Here is a 16,283-nt window from a genome sequence, read left to right as displayed (position 1 = left end):
TTGAGATCCAATATTGGCATCCATGGTTTGTTGAAATCTAAATCCAAAGCTATCAATAATAGACTCATTGACTAAACGAAACAGCAAGCTGAGGGTTTTCCAAGTAACGAAATCAAAGGGGCTATTATCTGCAATTGACCAAAAGAATGGAGCTACTTTGGACAATCATCCACGTAATCCCGTGTCCCATTAATTGGGAAGCGCCTGTCTGTCTTTTACTTCATCCTTCTCTTTCTTTCTTACGCAGAACCGCCGTTGATATCTACCCTCACAAAAGAATCTCCATTCTTTCCGACCGCTCCCGCCTATTTCCCCATCTCGGAAAACCCTAACTCTACTGTCCCCAGTGAAAAGCTATTCCTTGGAACATGAATTCCAGGCTCACGACGTCTCTGGTGCTTCAAATCCTCCGCCACGGCCGTAGCTCCGCCCTCTGCTTCTCCACCGCCTTTTCTTCTCAGGTGATTGTACGCCGTTCCGGGACGATCGGTCGCCGCTCTATCCTTGGCGTCGATGCATGGGAACGCTCCTTCGGTTCCGCGGCGCCGGAGCTGGCGAAGGCGGATGCGGATGCGGATGCGGCCGAGAAGGAGACATCAATCGCCGAGACCGTGAACCGGGAGGTCGGGTCCCGGCCGGACACCGGCGCGGTCGTGTCGAGTTACTGGGGGATAAGGCCGTCTAAGATCACTAAGGAGGACGGGACTGTTTGGCCTTGGAATTGCTTCCGGGTTTGATAATTTTTCTGCTCCATGATTTTCCCTCGCATTCTTTCCCTCCAATTTTCCATTTGTTTATGCAATTCCCTATCGCCTGAGACTCTGTTTGTCTCCCTCTCTCTCTCGAATGATTTACAGCCTTCGGATACGTATACCGCCGATCTCTCGATCGATCTCACGAAGCATCATGTGCCTAAGACGTTCTTGGACAAAGTTGCTTATCGGACGGTTAAATTTCTCCGCGTTCCAACTGATATCTTCTTCCAGGTAGATTTTTTATTTTAATTTTTTCTTGCAAGTAAATCTGAAAGTTTCTCTTCGTTAATTTCTGCCGCATTATTAACTTGCTCGTTTAATGTTAGAACCGAAGCCTCGCCAAGCAAGACCTTTCTTTGCCTTCTTACTAGTAGGAAAATCCACGTGTGGATCGCATCTCCATATAATAATTTGGTTCACCTGGCATGGCAATAGCCAGCCACCGTCTTGCTCCATTGCATGATCTCTGCTTGCCTACAGAGAAAAAGGGACAAGTTCTGGGCGGCGAAACGAAGAGTTGGGATGGCTCAAAATGAGCTTCATCCCATATATTAATCGAATAATATTTTAAAAAATATTTTTTCCCATACTAACGAACAACCTTACCCTCCCTGAACCACAAGGAGTGATTTGATAGAAAGCAACGGTGGTGCCATGTACTCTCCTCAATAGGATTTGTACTTTCAAGTTTCTCAGTTGCCTCTACTTGAGTTTGGTGTACTCTCATCGGTACTGTGTACTGACAATCAGATGAAAAGGGTTTCTGTAGAGGACAGATCAAAGTCAAAATTTTGGTGGTGCCTCAATCTTCACAGGGTTGTGAATCTGAGTCTGAAGGCGCAGCAGAGTTCTTAGGGGCAGTCATTAATGAGTAGGTGGGAAACTGGTACGATCCAAGTCCTGTGATGCGTGATGAATTGATCAGCCAGCAGCGCTGGTCTTTCATAGATAGCCATAAGTCTTTTTATAATAAAAGCGAATAGGGAGACACTAGTGTCTCATAAGAGTATTCTACTTCCAAGTAAAGAACTTGTTTAAATTTAGGAGCTTTTTTTCTGGGTAGGTCTTCAAAGCAAGGAAATAACTAGCCTAGGGCTTAATGAACAAAAAGTCAGCAATCAAACAGTCGATTGAGAAAGTTCTCAAATCTATTTATTTATATTGGATATTGAGCTTCTGGCCTTTTAGTTTTTTCCAACTAACCCATGCTACTGATGTTTTTTCTAGTGTCACAGAAAACATCTTCATTTGGAACAAGCGTATTAAAAAACATTTAAAACAGGAAAAAGGAAAAAATGCTTTTTTCGAAATAAACGCTAAAATGAAAAATATAAAAATTTTCATTTTCACATTTTCATTTTTTTTTCTTTTTTCATTTTTACAAGTTTTTTACATTTTTCTGTTACCAAATTTTTATTTTTATAGTTTTCACGTTATTTTTATGATTTTTTTTACATTTTAAACATTTATCAAGATTTCTAGAGAAAAACAACTTTATATCGTATGATCTATTTTATATCATATTATCTGTCGTATTATACGTGAGAAAAGCTTTACAATTGATATTTGTGAAAATGATTTTTTCTTGAACAGCAAGCAACCTTTAGAAGGAAATCCGACTAAGCTTGCCTAACCAATCTAGGAAGACCAAAATGCGAAGGACATATAGTCATGGGACTTGGTCTTCAACTTGACACGCTTCAACCCTTTTTATGTCGTTGGATGAACGCCAATGGTATATGGACATTAAACGACTATTAAGGTGGACAGATGTTAAAACGTTTTGTAGTAAACATGTTTCTAGCATCATCAGGTTACCAGGGGCAGGGGGTCGTCCCACACTTATGGCTAAGAGCCAGCCAACGTTTAGGGTAAAAAGTTACGTAACGACAGAGAACGTGTTGTGATAGTGATTTGCAACCGAAAATATCTTGAGAAATTTAAAATGGATCCTAAAGTAACGATTGCAATCACCATTTAAATGTGGTGACTGTGATGCGTAAATATCCATCAATGATTCATTGTATACCAAAGACAAAAGATATTCTGGAAATACTCTCTTGGAATGATGGTTAGGGCAAGGGTTCGTCTTTTGGGTGGACGGTGCGTCTCCCACGAGCTGCACGCCTAGTTGGTGTGGGTCCAGTGTTTTGCAAAATATTTTGCCGATATACCAGAAACAGACTAATTTTATATGATAAGTGCAACATGAAAAATAGTATTGGACTACTTTGAATTTGACATGGTCATGATCAGGTCTAGATTATCATTTGCCTATAAATTAGTAAGCTTATGCTTCTATTACTTAAAAGGCCCACATTTAGCAAAGCCTATTTTGGGAGTTACAAATAACGTTTCTGAGAAAAATATTTACTGAGAGTATGATTGGCAAGAAGCAACAGGGGTAAGGGGTTCCGCCAATTCGACGGAATGGCAGGGGATATATAAAATGCATTGCCTTAATGAACAAAGGAGGAAACGCGTTCTGTTATTTGGGTTCCGTTATGGCTACCACTGGCATGGTTCAAGTGACTCAAACATACTCCGAGTGTTCTACCCACCCAAAGGTGCCCATATAAACTGGTAGGGGCACATCCAGAAGCTACTTTCCCCTTCCCTTGGCCAGAAAGGGTTTTCCATTCACCTTTTTTGTTTTTTTTACGAGTGCAATTTTTAGTCTTCGGCCTAGTTGTATGCTCCAGACTGAACATATAAAATATAAACCATTTCGGGTGATGTCACGAAGAAATTTTACAAACACTAAAATGTACCAGTGCGTACACAGAGACGCTTTCAAAACTAGGTAACTCATTTTGAAGGGGTTAATCTATGGAAAAAGTGGAAGACCTTTTCAGTGTAAGAATTTTCCGAAACCTCCGCTTTTCTCAGCATCGTATGTATATATATATATATATATATATATATATATACATATATATACATATTGGGTGGGGAGGAAGTAGAGAAACTAGTGATTTTGAGAAAGAAGGAAAATTGCTACAGCCAATTTCAATCCCTTTCCGTTTCGTCTTGTATTAGGGTCTACACTGGGCAATGGCTTCATGGGCTGAGACGTGAGATCAGGTGAAACATTTCAGCACAAGTCTAACAGGGCAATGGGGTCTGTTCTGAAAAGTGCAACATATATTTTTGCCTGATCTACACCTGCTGACGCTCTCATACACGCTTCTAGGAAGAGCCCGATATTTAATGGTTTAATCGTTAATGCATATCGCACTAAATCTTGATCGTAAAAATAATTATAATAACTTCGCCAATTATTTTGAACTATTGATTCAGAGTTCCTCTTGGAGAGAGGAGAAAAGGGATTGGTAATGGTATTTTCAAGGAGCATCTCTGTCGGAGGAAGATCCGAGTATCTTGACCATATTGTCGTAATTTTGGTATCAATGGATGAAGGGAAAAAAAATGTCGGTGCTTGCTGCTGGTGGCATGGCCAAGAGGCTTTGAGATGCTAAATGTCATCCATTCTTCATCTCTAATGTTTAAGATGTCGTCTCTCTCGTGCTATTTCCACATGTTAATTAGTTTTCAATATAACTCAATGGGTCAGCCGTAGACTGAGGTCTCGTTGTTCAAAATGGTGCTGCAGAGAAGATATGGCTGCCGTGCAATGATGCTAGAGACAGTTGCAGCCGTGCCGGGCATGGTGGGAGGCATGCTTCTGCATTTGCAGTCACTGAGAAGGTTTGAGTACAGCGGTGGCTGGATCAAGGCGCTTCTTGAAGAAGCAGAGAACGAGAGGATGCACCTCATGACGATGGTGGAGATTGTGGAGCCGAAATGGTACGAAAGACTGCTGGTTCTGGCCGTTCAGGGCGTCTTCTTCAATGTCTATTTCGTTCTCTACCTGCTATCTCCGAAGCTTGCGCACAGAGTCGTGGGCTACCTTGAGGAAGAAGCCATCCATTCTTATACAGAATTCTTGAAGGACTTAGATAGTGGGGCTATTCCCAATGTTCCCGCGCCTGCCATTGCTATAGACTACTGGAGACTGCCGAAGGATGCCCGGCTCAAGGATGTGGTGCTTGTGATCAGAGCAGACGAAGCCCACCATCGTGATGTCAATCACTTTGCCTCTGTGAGTTCTTTACCTCTCTGCTCGTATTGCTATCGCCCTATGACTCAGCGTTACAAAGTGCCAAATGACATTGTTAAAGTGCTCTAACATCTCCTCCCTCTGATGCGTGACATGTGGACAGTGGAGATATTAGAACAGTTTAACCATATGATGTGCTCGAGATTTGGCTGTGATGAGATGGCAATCAACCGTGCCGGCCGTGCGGATCCCGTCACTGGCTTTCAATTATCCCACCAACCAATCATTGTCTTGGCCTTGTCCGATCATGAACCCAAATTCAGAGCCATTTAGTCTGAGAAAGAAAATTGGATCGGACTGCTTAGTTGGGTGATGTTTTCTGCTGTGTGTATCTGAGTCCTAAATCCTATCGACCAACCAATCAAGCTCTCTCATAAATTACGTGTTCGAGTCGGTGACGAGATGAATCAGTTTTAAGTCACAGCTGCTTCGTTTGCCTAGAAGGCCCCGGCTGTGATACTTTAATTGCTAGCAGGCACGATCGAGTCTTGCGTTGCTCAAGAAAAGACCTATGTTTCAAGAATGAATCTCATTCGTGTTTTTGTCTATGGCAGGATTTGCGTTATCAAGGGAGGGAACTAAAAGAAGCCCCGGCCCCCATTGGGTTCCATTGACTATCGAGAATTTTTGTTTGGGTACCTCCGGTAAGGTTGCTATCAGAAGGGTGTGGCGTGCACGTATTATGACCACGAAAATTTGCCATTCGAATGTCAGAAAATACTATGAAATTCTCTTGTTGTTGTAAAGCGTAAATAAAACTAGTGGCTGCTCAAAAACATGTTTAGATTTTAAACTCTAGAGTTGCGACGTTGTATGGAAGGGCAATCAGGTTTGGCTATCAATCCCCTGTTCTTAAAGTGGTCGAGGTTATGAATTCCCTCTGTCTATCATTTATAGCTGGAACTTGTGTTGTTAGTAGAATTATCATGTATTCATCTGTAGTGGTGTGCAGTTTATAAAGTTACGCCTATGAATACACATGTCGCTATATATCTTAAATTTTTTAGGTTTCTTGAGAAATCCTGGAGAAAATGTGGCCCTTGCTTTCGGTCAAAAGGAGGGCTATGGGCATATATTCATTTCATCCCTACCTTATAATTATAGGGTTGCCGGTGATCTGGATCCGGTCTGAGAATTTTGTCAATTTTTAGTGATTTGGAGTCAGTTCTGGTTCAGCATCTGATGCGTTCTTTGCTCTTGCAATCCGTCTGCAGCCCTACTTATAACCATTAAAAGTTAAAAGCATTCCTGGTTCTCAAGCATTTTAGTTAGTCAATGACGTCAGGTCTGTTGAAGAGCACAAAGCTGGAAGTTGGCAAGCATGAGCAAGCTAAAGTATATAAGAATGATTGAAACCAGACCTAGTAGAACAAACGATGACAAAAATTCACAAAATCTTTGAATCAGACGCGATTTGTTTGGACCGTCTATCAGGCAAATGCTCAGTCTGCTCAATTTGGAAGTTCTTGGGCGAACCTAACCTTGTCATATTGTGAACGGACTTGGCCGAAGTTAATTATAAACGTGAACCCTGATATGACCCAGCTCATGGTGCCAGCAAGAGCTTCCTCCATCTTGCTGGGTGTTGGCTCTAAGTTGTGAAGAGTTTTAGAGTTCGATGCGAGGTATGTCCTCTTTTGCATAATATGATTCAGGTCTGCCAAGGGATGCTGATGATTTATCAAACTTGTTTAGTTAAATGAAAAACAATCTGAGGCCATAGAGTTACAAAATGAGTTGCACCCGGTTCAGCTATATATGCTGGCTTGATGAGTTCAAGGGAGTGTCCTATAGACAAATTTTAATGTGGATATTAGACACAATCCGAACTAATTATACTGGACTCTGGTTTTCAATGTAAATCTGAAAAAGTAACTCTATGTTGTCAAAGCTGAAGCAAATTTGAACTCCATCTGATGGCGGCTGGAGACTTTTCAAGCTTTACCTGTTCGAGATACAGCGTCGATTGTTGGGTGTCCATGCGCATGTGTGTATGTCAGTATTTGCTAACTAATGCATATTTATATTTATTAAGTTCATTTTTGTTAGGCAAACTTTACCTGCATGAACTGAATCTCTGGTTCTACGGTTCTCAGTGAAAGGCAAATTCTTGAGAGATGAATTCCAGGATCACCAGTTCTCTGATGCTTCAATTACTCCGATATCGCCGGAACTCCGCTCCTTACTTTTCCACAGCCTTTTCCTATGATCAGGCGATCGCATGCCGCTTCGGGACGATCGGTTGCTGCGCCTTCTTCCGGATTGGTGCCTGGGACCGCCCGTTTAGTTCCGCTTCACCGAAGCCGGCGAAGGCTGAGACGGCCGAGGAGGGAGAGAATTCGGTCACGCAGACAACGAAGCGCGAAGTGGAATCCCGGCCGGCGACAGGCACGGTCGTGTCGAGTTACTGGGGGATCATGCCGTCGAAGATCACTGAGGATCAGGACGGGACTGTTTGGCCCTGGAACTGTTTCCAGGTCCGTTCATCTTCCGGCTCATATCCTTCACCCTCCTTCAGCCTTCCAGTTGTCCGTACAATTTCCGTTTGCCTGAATCTCTCCTCCTCTCTAACACTTTGCAGCCATCCGACGCGTACACCGCTGATGTGACGATCGATCTCTCCAAGCACCATGTGCCGAAGACACTCTTTGATAAACTGGCTTATCGGACGGTGAAACTCCTCTGGATTCCAGTTGATATCTTCTTTCAGGTATTACCTTCTTTTTCCAAATAAATTTAGAGAACTTCTCTTGATGCCCTTCCCATTCACTGTTCAATCGAAGAAATCGCAAGATTAATTTTGAAAATGTAATCTAAACCACTAAATTTTGACTATTTTCCCGTCTAAAAAATAGCATGAAAATTTCTTTAAGAGCCGCTTTACGCTAATAAAAAAGTACCACCTAAATATTAATGAAAATATTTTATTTGGATATAATTAATCATGTCTTAATATTACAGGATATAATCAAAGAAATATAATACAAACTAATAAAGTTATAGGTTGCCCTTTTTAAAATTATGTTAGTTTTTTATTATATTAAGGCAAACTTTAAGGTTAATGACGAATGGTTGTTGTTTCGTTAATGATCCGAAAACTAAGACGTTTCTTTTAACAATATGTAAAATGTACGCGTGTTTTATTATGGTTAGTTCTTCAGGAAAACTTCACTTCATTTCATTTGCAGCATAAGCATCGCAGACGGTTTGATCCATGCAATAACATGTTAAATGAAAATTGAAGTGTTTCCATTTAGGGGTGTTTGATTGGGTGAAAAAGGGAACATTTTCAATTGTGCAGCCGTTGAAAATTTTGCAGTAAAAAATAGATTTTTTTTTTACGAGATAAAAAGAAGTTGGAAAATTTATAGTAATCCAATAACAACTAGGAAAAGTATTTCAAGAATTTTTGCTTTTCAGCTTTGATGCATGAGAACAACGAAATTTATAGTAAACATGAGGTGCCCGTGTTTGGATTTCACTAACTAATCTTAGACTGCGCGGTTGATTTCGTTGTTCGAAATGGTGGCGCAGAGAAGATATGGGTGCCATGCCATGATGCTGGAGACGGTTGCAGCCGTGCCGGGAATGGTGGGAGGCATGCTTCTGCACCTGCAGTCACTGAGGAGGTTCGAGCACAGCGGTGGCTGGATGAAGACGCTTCTTGAAGAAGCAGAGAACGAGAGGATGCACCTCATGACGATGGTGGAGATTGTGGAGCCGAAGTGGTACGAACGACTGCTGGTTCTGGCCGTTCAGGGCGTCTTCTTCAACGCCTACTTCGTTCTCTACCTGCTCAATCCAAAGCTTGCACACAGATTCGTGGGTTACCTCGAGGAGGAAGCCGTCGGTCCATTCTTACACAGAGTTCTTTGAGGCCATTGAAAGTGGGGGCGTCCCTAACGTTCCAGCACCTGCCATTGCCATAGATCACTGGAGGCTGCCGAAGGATGCGAGGCTCAAGGACGTGGTGCTTGTAATCAGAGCAGACGAAGCCCACCATCGCGATATCAATCACTTTGCTTCCGTGAGTTCCTTGAACTTTGTCTCCGTTTATTTCTCATGTGTCCGTGTTTGTAACTTCGCATCTATCTTTTAAGAAGCGATCACTTCATCCAGATCGAGCCACAGCTATGCTCATAGCTCTAGCTAGATTCTGAAGAAAAAACAAGAGCTCGCTACTAAATCAAGATACCTCGCCTGTTCAAGCTTGACGAGCTCCTCAAGTTCCGATCACTGGCTATATGGACAAGTCTGTGATGAGATGAACCGGATAAACTAAGCCTTGCGTTGCTCAATGAATTAAGGACCTGTCTTGTGAATGAATCTAAATAAGTTCTTTTTTCTTCTGTTTAATCTGTGGCAGGATATTCGTTATCAAGGGAAGGAACTCAAAGAATCCCCGGCCACCATTGATTTTATGGGTATTTTCATTTGCTGATCAATTGTTCGGAAGCATAAAATGTTCCTTGCATGGTACGTATGTATTGCCAGAAGATTGCTACTTGGAGGGAAATTTGTATGATTTCTAGGCGTAATTAAGGCTGGTGGTTCGCTCAAGAGCATTTTCAGATTTTTAAACTTTAGAAGCCGCTTCCTGTGGAGAAGGCTTGGCTTGTAACTTTAAATATTAATCTCAATTACCTATACTTGTTGCGATCGGAATTTTCTGTTTTTTACAACTTACTCTGTACCAAACTCCAAATCCAGGAAGGAAGCGAAGCTTTGAAAATTGAGGCTACAGCGGCGGCGTCTAGTCCAAGGGCGTTCTGGTAATTTTTACTCACATCCAGACCCGTGACCCTTCTTGTCATCTAGTTGTACACCCTGTGCCTACAGGGCCCCGTTGGACTATTCAATCTTTTCTGTGGCTACAGGATGCCTACAGGGCACCATTTCTCGTCATGCCTCCCCAATTTCCATAGTGATTGATGGTTAATATAAACAAAACATACACACATACACAAGGGAAGAAGAAAAAAAAATTAAGACAAGTAATCATCATGTCATGGTGACATTAATTAATTTGATTTAATTTAATTAAATGAAATAAATTTTATTATGTTTTTTAAATATAGAAAATATGGATGGCCTCGATTTCCACACAGCCCAGAATGACGACTCTATTCGCTCTAAGGGGCTTTCGATTAGAGATCCAATTCGAAAGAGTTTCTGGTGAGAAGAAAAGAAAGACCAAAGAAATCCCATCTTTGAAGCCATTTGGTTAAGATAAATAGCCCATAGTCAAAACGGGTGGCAAAAGGTTTTAAGGAACATAGTCACTCCTTCTAGCTGCATAATAAAAATTTGTTGTAAGTTTAGGGTTTTACATCCAATTCGATTTTTCTTGAAAACATTAAGATAGCGTTTTGGACGACACATTAAGAAAATGGTTTTTCAAAAAAATTGGTTTTGTAAAAATAGGAATTTTTGTAAAACAAACATTGTTTGTGTGTTTGGGTGGGGAGGCAAAAAATAGGGCAATAACTTGAGGGGACTCGTTTCTTTAATCCTTTGTGAAACGGAGTTTCAAAAACCAGTTCTCTTTACTCAAACCGTTCGTAAGGAGTTCTGAAAGCAAAATAGCATTTTCTCTTCAAAACGCCGTTTTTTTTTCATGCATCCAAACACGCCCTAAATAAAATAGTACCGTTTTATGGAGCTGGGTCCAACTTCGAAAGTTCCGTGTCTATTTTGACGAAGGCCAGGGCTATAAAAGTCTTTCGGTAATGGTTTGGAGATCACAGAGACACCAGTACGGCTCCTCTGCACCCCATTAAACTACAGACCGCAGCTTCGCCTTCTCTGCCCCCCACCCTCTTCCCTCTGTCTCTGTGATCCGTGATCGTCGTTCTCCCGTCGAGACGAGATCTAAGTGCGTCGGTGATCGCAAAAAATGTCTGCTTGCAACTGCCAGCAGGTGAGCATTCTCGTTACCCACACTCCAGTGTACTCTCCAGAACCTCTAGAACCCGCACTCACACACGGAGTCACAGTCTCTCTGTTCAATGGCTGGTTATGGAAGCCCATTGCCTCCATTAACGAAGATGTTACTGTGAGGTGTCTCTATGTTTCTGTCATTACAAAACCACCTGCTTCAAATGAGAAAATGGTTCCTCAGAAACGAAAAAAGTTATATGCAAATGGGATCTATAACTCTACCCTTTTCTTCTTACGGATTCAAGGCAGCTTTCCTTTTTTTTGTTTCATTACGAAAGTAGCAGAAGGACGACCCCAGTTCTTCTATGAAGATGGCAGATTTTTCTTTTTTTTTTTTGTGTGTTTTTCCGAACGTATCGGTTCATCCGGATAATGGGTGTTGTCTATTTTTTAACTCCTAGGCGATGCTGTTGTATTGTGGAGTTCATGGCATGACGGTGTGTGGGCAGTGTGTCCGTCTTCATCAAAACTGCACATTTCTGGTAACTTCGCTGTTTGTTTTTTCACTTTTGGTGGGTTTTCTTGAGGTTTTTGGATACATATGACGGCCTTTTGCTATTAATGGTTTCAGAGACATTATTGATATACTGGGCAACTAAAGCAAACGACGGTTTAACCTTCTTCTGACCCAAAGATGTCTTCATTGTGTGTTTGATTCCTCCTCCTGTCGAAAATACAGGGGAAATTTTTTCGAGTAAAAGTAAAAGAGAAAGAAAAACGTTGATGTCGTCTTCTTTATGAGAATCCGATTGCATCTATGATATCTTCATTCAATCGACAAAACTTGCCACTCACCTGATATCCATGATTTACAGCATTTATGAACAATGAATGTAATATTTGCTGAAATTTATTGGTATCATTCCTTTGATTTAGATGGATCTGGGAGAAAAATACTTCTTACATGCACGTGGCTTTCACACGTGTTAAATTAGAAAGTATGCCTTACTCTTGCTTCCATCGATCGAGCCATCAAATGTTGGATCTAATTATGTGGATGGTTTTAGATTCGCTAAATTGTATATTGGTTAGGCGAGATCATGTTTAATCATCACGGTAAACAAATTTGGATAATGTTAACAGCATCACGATGCAAACAAGGAAATCTTTTAAAAATGGCTAAAATCAAATGGGGATCATATAGCACATGGATCGTGTTAAAACATATTCAGCGGGCCAGTTTTTCTTCCTGAAGGTCAGATTTGTCTGTATCATGGATATGCTGCCATGAATTATGGTGGTATTTTATGAAAACTAGAACTATGAGGGACTTTTTCATTTCTGCCATCTAATAGTAAATTACAGTTTTATTGATCTATGAAGCTGCAGTTCTGATGTTTTGTTTCAGCAGGCTGAAGATCCGACAGGAATACCATTGTTTTCTGAGGATGGCAGTTCCAAGCCAATTGTCCTTTCTGAGTTGGCGTTCTTGAGCCCTTTAAGAGTCCTATACCCATCAAAGAATCACATTTGTCGTTCTATTCCCAGCTCTATGGAAGGGAATGAAAGCGATCAGATTGTTACTCCTAAGTGCAGCTCTGAATCTTGCAATATCCCAAAGATAACTGATGGTGGCATGCTTACTGTAACCACAATACTTATATGCCTTGCTTTTTTTTTTTTCTCACCATTGAAATGTTAAAACAATTATGATGAATGTCTTATACTTCCAGTTTTTTTTTTATTTAATTTTGTCTTTTTAGAAAGTTTTAACAAGAGCAAATTCTTTACCGGTTGGAGGGAGAAGTATTCAACTTCTAACAGATAGTGGGATGATGTTGCTGAATTGCACCTCTAAAGGTAATGGGATGCCACCATTGTACTTACTATAAATTCTTACGCTTGCTTTACCAGCACTGTTGGATAACAGATTGCATCTTAATTTCTTTGTATACTGTACTGCCTCTATAAGTCTTATATCAACTGGACAATTCAAATGTACCTGCATGGTTTTCAAATTTCCACTAGTAAGGCCTGAATAATTATTTTTTAGAATTATCGAATAGGTCAATCAATCGAAGAACTTATGGAGTAGGTATATCTAATAATCTGTAAAACATCAGATGAAGGTCTATTAGTTAAAAAATAAAATAACAGCCTTATCTTTCTTAGTGGTAATAAAAAATTATAATGGCATTGATGGCCTTCAGTTATTGGGTTCTTGTTGTCTTCCCTTTTTATCAATGAAAGGTTCTTATTGTTAAAACAGGAATCAATTCATATAGAAACAAATGAGAATGTTTATTTCTAATTGATCTGGGGAGGCAAGCACGCAGTTTGCATTTCTTGGTCAGAAGCTTGTCGTGGCATTTTTGGTTATCCATTGTTTGTGACTTGTTATTGGATATCTTATCTGTAAACTAGAAATTATGGTCTCTATACTGGTTGTCACAGAATTGAAAAGCTTACTGTGAGTTGATGCCTATATTGATAAAGCAAACTAATAGATTGGTCATTCCCTCAAATAGATCATGCCTTTTTATGGCTTATTTCCGCTACACCATCTCTTCCTTTCATCAGTAGTGAGATGGTTTATTCTTATACATATGTTTGAACTTTAAACTGTGTTTTGCTATGTTGTTCAGTTTATCTGATTTATAAAGCTTACATAAATGTCAGTAGGATGATAAAACATGTACCGCATATGCTGAACACTTCATTAATGGGTATTTTCTTACATGCAGGATTTAAACTAGAAAGATGCAGTTCTCTACTTCCATGGTGCTCTTCCACACAACCGATAATTCCTCTATATTCAACAAATGGCAGCTCTAAGTCTGTGTCCTATGACACTGGAAAGGATAAATGGCGGACATATAAGTTCTACGCTCAGCATGATCCAAGGAAAATATTTTTATTTTTTGCAACACTGTGAGTTTCACACCTTTACAAGTACACGCATTTTGTTGTTCAAGGGCATATATGAAACCCGTGATGTTAGAAAAAAACTTAGAAGAAAAGAACAAAAAGTTGGCTCCTGTTGATTACTGGATGCAAAAATTACTGAGTGACTTAAGGGAATAGGTACTTAGGCTTGAAACAAACAGGTTAAGTTCTAAACAGAAATAGGATAAGTAAAACTACTTTAGTTTTTTATTCTTTGATTCATTAGCAACTCGCCATTCCTCTTACCCAAAAAAAAAAAAAAAAAGAAAGATCGTGTAAAGGATTAAGTGTCTCTATTATTGGTAGCATCACATTTTTCCTACACAAAGCAATCATATAACAAATGAGGCATTGACCGTGACTTTTTTTTGTTTTAATGAACTGATAGCTTCATTCTGGATAATGGCTTATTTGTGCTTGGAAAAGCAATCACCAGTTGAATAAATTTTTCACTAGTTATGTGCTTTCTTTTAGTTGATTTATTCAGTCTGAAGATCTTATTTTTCATTTGTAATCATTATGATCATTACTGTTTGTGTTTGTGTGCATACTCGTTCTTCACGGTTTTAATCTTGGAATATGTTATTTTTATTATTTGGCTTGTTTATAAATGTGAAATAGTCCTATAGCTAGCTTTCATAGAATGAAAAGTTCTACCTACATTTGTTTGGATCAAGCAGATACTGGCCCACAGTACTAGGAATTTTTGTTTAAATTTCAGTATTTTGAGTACAACTTTGGAGAAAGGCAAATCATGTTAAAAAATCTGTGCATGCTTCTGATTGATGTTCACTGCACTAAGGTTTGTGCTAAAACAAATTAAGGAGAACAATCAAATAGAGAGGAAACCTGTATATCTCATGTTTGATGGAACAAAGTTTAAATTTCAATCTGTAGTTCCTATAAGCAAACTTAACTCTTTTCTTCCTACTTCATGTTACTAGATTCCAGATATTTCTTTCATGTATTCCTTTTAACCAGTGTTGTATGTATCGTACAGGCCGTATCGTTTACAAAATACGATACGATACACCCCCTGTATCTTAAATGGGGGTGTATCGTACGATACGTGCGATACGGGCCCCCGTATCGTACGATACGGTGCGATACGGCCCGTATGGTGCGATACGGCCCGTATGGTACGATACGGGCTGATTTCTAAAAAGGAGGCTTGAACTCCATTTTTTCGAGTTTTTTTTATAAAAACCCACCCCTAATTCATTTCTAATCTATAGATTGTACCGCCTTAGAGGGAAATCGATGAAATCATCGATTTTCACCGTGAAATCATCTATTGAACAATGGATTTGTGCGTAGGTGGCTGATTCCCATTGGAAGGAAAGGGGTTTTTTTAAACCATGAAGATGAAGATGAAAAAGAATGATATTGTTATGAATTTTGATGTCTATGAAGTATGAATGATGAACCGTCAACGCGTAAGTTTATAGCATTTAACAAAATAATAAGTCTATCATTATCTAAAAGACTAAAACATGTTTTCTACGAAGAATTTATTATTTTTAATTTTTTCTGATTTTTTATGATTTTTTATGATTTTTTTGATTTTTTTAATTTTTTTGATTTATTATTATTATTTTTAAAAAATTTACGATACTGTTATGATACGACTTATCTTAAAGTCTGACCGATACGACTTACGATACGAGTTTTACAACATTGTTTTTAGAACCTTAGCTTCAACCTGAAGTACTTTATGTTTTTTGCTTTCACTTTTAATTTCTGAATGCAAGGTGTTGAAAAATGCATTTTCTCTTTACCTTTTCTTGCAGGTCTAGCTTAGGGACGATGTTGCTGATTTACCTGACTCTTACTGTAAATAAGATCAGTGAAGGCCTCTCTCGTTTCTAAGAGTGGCCATGTCTACTGTTTGAATGCTTTTGTTCAAATTTCTTTGTATATTGTTGTAGATTTGCCCAAGGCCCGTAAACGCAATTGCATATCTGGAAATTTAAGGCACTCGGTAGCTGCCGGCTCCGGTCTCTGATGATTCAATCATTCAGGGCACTTGATTGTGTGTGAGAGAGTATGGATGAGGACCAGCAAACTATAGACCAGAGCTTTACCGGTTCTTCGTCGACCTCGGTCTGCCAATCAGGTCATCCAGCTGGATCGCTGAATCGAGTATGATGAGTAGCAAGCAAAAAGTTTATTACTAGCTAAAAATATAGTAAAAACACGACATTCTTGATGAACTGCCAGCTCTATTCAACCACATGCAAGAATCAAGATGGGTGGACGGCACTCACTAACCAAAAATTTTAAGGTGACGGATACAAATTTTTGCTTTCACTTTTTAGATTAACAAGCGAAGAGATAGATTTTGAACATCGTATTGTATATATATAACATCTATCAAACTACCATATGTTGTTAAATCTAGTTACATTATGAAAAACTATTATATTTTTTCCGTAGGCTTAATATTTCATATACGTTCCTTCTTTTACATTCTAAATCGCGTTCCTATCGTTTTTTCTTCAACTGTTTCTGGAAAAACATTAAAATATCACTACATTTGTCCATGTCAAGTTTTTTTTTCTCATAATAAGATTTCCCAGAAT

The 16,283-nt window shown here is 39.5% G+C and overlaps 2 protein-coding genes and 1 pseudogene across 6 annotated transcripts; all 3 read left to right on the top strand.

Annotated features, from left to right (window-relative positions):
* Nucleotides 1-215: 215 nt before the first annotated feature.
* LOC116258695 (ubiquinol oxidase, mitochondrial-like) lies at nucleotides 216-5,816 on the top strand. Its single transcript, XM_031636015.2, has 4 exons — nucleotides 216-731; nucleotides 858-986; nucleotides 4,369-4,857; nucleotides 5,430-5,816. The coding sequence occupies exons 1-4, from the start codon at nucleotides 369-371 to the stop codon at nucleotides 5,487-5,489; spliced, it is 1,041 nt and encodes a 346-aa protein (XP_031491875.1). The 5' UTR covers nucleotides 216-368; the 3' UTR covers nucleotides 5,490-5,816.
* A 97-nt stretch (nucleotides 5,817-5,913) lies between these two features.
* Nucleotides 5,914-9,529, top strand: LOC116258694 (ubiquinol oxidase, mitochondrial-like; annotated as a pseudogene).
* A 1,118-nt stretch (nucleotides 9,530-10,647) lies between these two features.
* Nucleotides 10,648-15,714, top strand: LOC116259173 (uncharacterized). 5 transcript variants are annotated; one of them, XM_050079209.1, is made up of 6 exons: nucleotides 10,648-10,795; nucleotides 11,217-11,297; nucleotides 12,164-12,400; nucleotides 12,519-12,615; nucleotides 13,500-13,686; nucleotides 15,630-15,714. In XM_050079209.1, exons 1-6 carry the CDS (start codon nucleotides 10,772-10,774, stop codon nucleotides 15,646-15,648), a joined length of 645 nt encoding a protein of 214 aa, XP_049935166.1. In that variant the 5' UTR covers nucleotides 10,648-10,771; the 3' UTR covers nucleotides 15,649-15,714. The 5 variants fall into 5 exon arrangements, with proteins under 5 accessions (XP_049935166.1, XP_031492706.1, XP_031492707.1 ...); XM_031636846.2 differs by having other exon boundaries at nucleotides 15,492-15,678; XM_031636847.2 differs by having other exon boundaries at nucleotides 12,167-12,400; nucleotides 15,492-15,635.
* Nucleotides 15,715-16,283: the final 569 nt, after the last annotated feature.

Source organism: Nymphaea colorata, chromosome 8 (genome assembly GCF_008831285.2).
Source record: "Nymphaea colorata isolate Beijing-Zhang1983 chromosome 8, ASM883128v2, whole genome shotgun sequence".
Taxonomy (NCBI): domain Eukaryota; kingdom Viridiplantae; phylum Streptophyta; class Magnoliopsida; order Nymphaeales; family Nymphaeaceae; genus Nymphaea; species Nymphaea colorata.
This window is presented reverse-complemented; position numbering and strand designations above follow the sequence as displayed.

What these genes read in the sequence shown, in the direction of transcription:
- LOC116258695 (XM_031636015.2), top strand. Translation starts at nt 369, where the DNA reads ATGAATTCCAGGCTCACGACGTCTCTGGTGCTTCAAATCCTCCGCCAC. An exon ending in GGCCTTGGAATTGCTTCCGG is followed by an intron (nt 732 to 857) that starts GTTTGATAATTT and finishes AATGATTTACAG; the next exon opens with CCTTCGGATACGTATACCGC. An exon ending in CAACTGATATCTTCTTCCAG is followed by an intron (nt 987 to 4,368) that starts GTAGATTTTTTA and finishes ATGGTGCTGCAG; the next exon opens with AGAAGATATGGCTGCCGTGC.
- LOC116259173 (XM_031636846.2), top strand. Translation starts at nt 10,772, where the DNA reads ATGTCTGCTTGCAACTGCCAGCAG. An exon ending in CTGCTTGCAACTGCCAGCAG is followed by an intron (nt 10,796 to 11,216) that starts GTGAGCATTCTC and finishes TTTAACTCCTAG; the next exon opens with GCGATGCTGTTGTATTGTGG. An exon ending in CTGATGGTGGCATGCTTACT is followed by an intron (nt 12,401 to 12,518) that starts GTAACCACAATA and finishes TTGTCTTTTTAG; the next exon opens with AAAGTTTTAACAAGAGCAAA.